The 5790-nt window shown below is 40.7% G+C and overlaps 1 protein-coding gene across 1 annotated transcript; it reads right to left on the bottom strand.

Annotated features, from left to right (window-relative positions):
* Positions 1-3947: 3947 nt before the first annotated feature.
* Act57B (Actin 57B) lies at positions 3948-5416 on the bottom strand. Its single transcript, XM_088263283.1, has one exon. The coding sequence runs from the start codon at positions 5347-5349 to the stop codon at positions 4219-4221; it is 1131 nt and encodes a 376-aa protein (XP_088119409.1). The 5' UTR covers positions 5350-5416; the 3' UTR covers positions 3948-4218.
* Between the last annotated feature and the right edge of the window lie 374 nt (positions 5417-5790).

The following is a 5790-nucleotide window of genomic DNA, read 5'->3' as shown; positions in this document are numbered from 1 at the left end:
ATATTTACCCGCTACGCGGCAGAAAGTGTTGTTTTTGCATTTTGAAGAAATTGTATTGTTTATTTATTTTTTTTAATTTACTCAATATTTTTAAAATGGAGAAAAAACCTTCAGGTTTTACCTAAAAAGAACTGTTGCACAGTAAAAAGTACAATAAGTGGCTAGTAATTAAGTTTTAATAAATTGTATTATATTTTTTAACTTTAAAAACATTCTCCTGAAAATTCAACTTTTTTGATTTATGACGTTCTTAAAAGGAGTGAGTGACATGTGAATAACAGCTTAAATTAAAAAATAAAAAAATGTTTAATTAATAATGTTAAATATACTTATATTATTTTTTGATTTGGCATAATCTTCTAACGATAAATTACAAAATATTAACAGCCTCGCCCAGACTTCCATTTTTTTCTTCATCTTTGATGAGATGTCAAAAAATAATATAGAAGTATCTACATTTTCATAAAATACTACCATCTCATGCGCTTAGCTACTTTTCACATTTTACTTTAAATTATTTGTTTCATATTATTTTTTGACATCTTATAAAAGATGAAGAAGAATATGGAAGTCTGGCCATTTACGGGGCTGATGAGATGTCAAAAAATAATATGGATAATAACTTCTGTAATTGGAGATAATCCAGATTTGTGAACAAGTGTTTGGACACACTCAAAAGTTGTTAATACCACATCGTTTGTCAAGACTAAATTCTAAACTCAACACAATAAAAAAACACATATAAAATAATTTTGAATAAAATTTTTCATGAACATAGTACTAGAAATATGGATAAAATAAGCCATTTTTGAAAAAAAATTACATTATAAATAAGGGCTTGGAAATGTATGATGAGATGCCCGAATGTATAAAGAATGAAAAGGGTCTGTAAGTATTTAAAAATAAATGTTTTTTTTACTGTAAGATGTGAATATATGTATATATGATGTAAATTAAGTGTAAATAATAGTTTGTACTAAATTTAATATAAGCTAACTAAAGAAATAAATAAAATTATTGAAAAATAAAAACATTCTGTGTATTTTATACTGCATTATATTTTGGTTGGAACCAGAACTCTGTCGTGTACTGCCGGTTTAGCTTTCGCTGATAGGTTTTTATTGGCTATAACTGATTTCAAAGCATCATTCAAACTGTTTTTAGCATGACTCGTCTATTGTTCAAAATACTTATACGATATAATATAAAAATGACATGACGTCAGTAGTATGTTTTTTCAACAATACGTGCTTAAAACTCAATAAAAAAATACAAACTCTGCTATACCATTGTTTTTATTATGTCTCAGAAATAAAAACACCTTCAATTGACAAATATTTTAACGTGTTGAATTTCTTACGTCGTCATTATCCGAACTGTGAACATGCATTATGTCAACTTTCTATGAATCGACAAATAATTTTACCTGTTATTATTTCCGTATAAACTATATCAACAAGAAAAATTTCGAATAAAAAATTAATAATTCAATCAGCAGTTTTTTTTCAGCTGGGTGTTTGGGCCACCTAACACATAATCCGCCTCCGTAGTGTAATGGTCAGCACGCTTGACTACCGTACTGGAGGTCCTATGCTCGATTCCCAGAGGGGGGGTCAAATAAATACAATAAATTTTTTCACTCTGATATTTATTCAATGTAACCCTGGACTGGTACCTGAAGCGGAGGGCTGATCACCTTTCCTTCATGTATTAACAATGAATATAACACTGAGTTTATATGATGCAGTGCCCTATGCACCATTGTGTGCGGATGAGGAAGGTTCTTCTTCTTCTTCTTCTTCATGAGCCCTCTGATTTCTACTGCTGGATATAGGCCGCTTCCCCTTCATTCCATTTCTTCCTGTCGGTTGCTGCTTGCAGCCAGTTTCTACCTCTCACAGAACTATGTCGTTGGACCATCTCTTTCAACATCTCTTTTGTTATTCCAAGGTCTCCATCGTAAAATTCTTGGGGTTCATCTGAGGACCGATGGACGAGAAAGTTCAAAACACAATAAAAAATCAATTAATCATAGATCCAACAGTTGGAGTACCGGGTTTTGATCTACCTCGAAGGGCATGGGTAAGCAAAACAGAGCAAGAATGCAGAAGGGTTGCTTCAATTACTTGCTCTGGAGGGGGGGAAAGCAACAACCCTGATCTCGAGTGTGGAGCTGAGCAGACCATAAGACACATCGTGCAGGACTGAACGGCCTAAAGGGTTTGGTGGTGACCTTCGGGATATCCAGGAGGCTGTGGACTGACTGACAAAACTGGATGCAATACTTTAATCCCATGAGACGCAACACACATGGATGAAGAAGAAACTAGAACCACACGAAATGTAAAGTAAAGTAAAGTCTATGCATGTACGTATGTAAAATTCTATAAATTGAGAAAATTGAGATGTTTATTTTTGAATGGCCATTATCAGCACTTGAAGAAGAGATGTAGATATCAAATGGTCTATGTATCTATGCTAACTTTCTATGAATTGAAAAGCGATTCAGATATTTATATCTGAATGGCCATCATTAGTTTTTTCTTATAAAATAATAAGAGTACATGCTTAACCCTGATGATGACAAATTTTTGTCGAAACTCGTTGGAGAAAAAATTAAAAAATTAAAAAAGTGGTAAGTAATAATTCTATTGTAATGTGCCACAAAATATCTGCGAAAAGCATTAAAAAAACATTGAAGTCATCTTTAGTACATAAAGAAGAGATACGGAAATCAAAAGGTCTATGTTAATAATAAATAATAATAAAACCCCTACCGCACCCCAATGGTGCATAGGGCACTGCTTCATATGAACGCAGTGTTATCTCGATCAATACACATGAAGGAAAGGTGATCAGCTCTCCACTTCAGGCACTAGTCCAGTGTAATATTGAATAAATATTAGAGTGAAAAAATCTCTTATATTTATAAAACCCCCCTGGGAATCGGACCCGGGACCTCTAGAACGGTAGCCGAGCATGCTGACCATTACACTACGGAGGCGGACTATGTTAACTTTATTCATAATAAAGTTAACATAGTCCGCCTATCATATTCATCACTAAAAAAACATGAAAATCAAAGGTTCTGTGCATCTAAGCTAACTTTCTATAAATTGTCAAATGACGGGGATGTTTATAGAAATAAACATCAGAAGAATGTTTAAGATGAATGGCCATCATTAGCACTTGAAAGAGAGATGTGTAAATCAAAAGATCCATGAAGCTATGTTATTTCTCTATGAGTCGACAAACGATCCACTTACATTCGAAGAAGAGATTTGGAAATCAAAATATATTTGTAGCTATGTAAACTTTCTATGAGTTTTCAAAGTATCCGAATTTTTATTTCTGAATGGCCAACAAATGCATTTGAAAGAGAGGTATGCAAATTCAAAGGCCTATGCAACTATGTTAACTATGTATGAACTGAAATATGAACTGTTATTTCTGGTATCAGTGTTTGCTTTCCGCGAGGGTGAGCGGCTCGGTTTATCTGGCCGAACTTTAAAAGGAGACGGCGGATTCGGGCGTCTAGCTTCTAGCGTCTTCACAAATATCGCGCTTCCAAAATTGTGCTATTTCCGTCCCAACCATACGATCGGCAGTTGGGCCGGTATTAATAGCCAACAGCTGTGCGCTAGAGCACATGGCGATGACTGAGGCGAGTGGTATCCCCGTAAAATTCGGGTTTGTTGACAATATTAGATCATTCGTCGAGTGTGGTATTTGGGTAGCTGCTAAGATCGCGTGGGTTACTGTTCCGAAATTAAGAATGCGTTTAATTGTCTCTCCACGGGAGAGTCGGTATCATGTTACTGGGAGATCAGAGCTCGAGAGAGATGAACGAGTTGATTGATTGCTTGTTTGTAATGTGTATGGGTGTATGGCATATCTGAGCCAGGAAGGGGATGAGGGTAGGTAGCGGACAAGTCAAAACATTATAATAAATTGAAAGAAGTTGTAATTAAAAATAAATAAATAAATTGTTTATTTATTCAATACAGTTGTCATCGAACCTATCGAGGGTCAATATAAAAATTAGAATTAAAATTTATTTATAAATTATACAAAGTAATATGTCAGGTCGTAGTCTATATAAAATGTAACAAGTGTATGATAATATCGCGTATGTATAACAGTAGCACCTGTCGGCGCGGGCCGCTAGGCGGGAGGCGGCCCTGGACACTGAACGTAAACTCGCAGCTAGCGCAACGCTTAGAAGCACTTGCGGTGGACGATTCCGGGGCCGGACTCGTCGTACTCCTCCTTGGAGATCCACATCTGCTGGAAGGTGGACAGGGAAGCCAGGATGGATCCTCCGATCCATACGGAGTACTTCCTCTCCGGGGGAGCGATGATCTTGATCTTGATGGTGGAAGGAGCCAGGGCGGTGATTTCCTTCTGCATCCTGTCGGCGATACCGGGGTACATGGTGGTGCCTCCGGACATGACGGTGTTGGCGTACAGGTCCTTACGGATGTCCACGTCGCACTTCATGATGGAGTTGTACACGGTCTCATGGATTCCGCAAGATTCCATTCCCAAGAATGAGGGCTGGAACAGGGCTTCGGGGCAACGGAACCTCTCGTTGCCGATGGTGATGACCTGTCCGTCGGGAAGCTCGTAGCTCTTCTCCAGGGAGGTGGAGGCGGCGGCGGTGGCCATCTCCTGCTCGAAGTCCAGAGCGACGTAGCACAGCTTCTCCTTGATGTCGCGGACGATTTCCCTCTCAGCGGTGGTGGTGAAGGAATATCCCCTCTCGGTGAGGATCTTCATGAGGTAGTCGGTCAAGTCGCGGCCAGCCAAGTCCAGACGGAGGATGGCATGGGGCAGGGCGTAACCTTCGTAGATGGGGACGGTGTGGGAAACACCATCTCCGGAGTCCAGCACGATACCGGTGGTACGACCGGAGGCGTACAGGGAGAGCACAGCCTGGATGGCCACATACATGGCGGGCGAGTTGAAGGTCTCAAACATGATCTGGGTCATCTTTTCCCTGTTGGCTTTGGGGTTGAGGGGAGCCTCGGTCAGGAGGACGGGGTGCTCCTCGGGGGCCACACGCAGCTCGTTGTAGAAGGTGTGATGCCAGATCTTCTCCATGTCGTCCCAGTTGGTGATGATGCCATGCTCGATGGGGTACTTCAGGGTGAGGATACCCCTCTTGCTCTGGGCCTCGTCTCCCACGTACGAGTCCTTCTGTCCCATGCCGACCATGACTCCCTGATGCCTGGGGCGGCCCACGATGGAGGGGAACACGGCGCGGGGCGCGTCGTCTCCGGCGAAACCGGCCTTGCACATACCGGAGCCATTGTCCACTACCAACGCCGCAACATCGTCGTCACACATGGCGATAGATTGGGTAAAAGTGTCGCGGGAGAACTAAACCGACTCGGTGGAAGCTAGAGCTGCGAGTGCCGAGATTGGGGCCCGCGGGTGCTCTTATACTCTCACTCCCACACCCCTCCCCTCCCTCCCCTCCCCGTCCCCTCCTCCGCCGACCATCTCCGCGGCACTATTAATATCGCGGCCCGCCGGTCACTGTTTGATGCCTTTAAAGGAGATCGCCGAATCCACCCTACGGATCCCTTCAACCTCACCTCATCCCTCAGATCCATTCAGATATATCGATTCATCGATCCTCATCACAGATCGATAGATCCATCACCGAAATCCCGATGATAATTCACCCAACAAACTACAAACTAATACCCTATCTTCACAAATGTCGAAATATTGCACATTTTTAACAAGAAAATATGTCTAACTAAAATGCATAAAGCAATCATC

Source organism: Brachycentrus maculatus, unplaced genomic scaffold (assembly GCF_059751285.1).
Source record: "Brachycentrus maculatus isolate JH-2025_06_01 unplaced genomic scaffold, ASM5975128v1 h1tg000198l, whole genome shotgun sequence".
NCBI lineage: Eukaryota > Metazoa > Arthropoda > Insecta > Trichoptera > Brachycentridae > Brachycentrus > Brachycentrus maculatus.
This window is presented reverse-complemented; position numbering and strand designations above follow the sequence as displayed.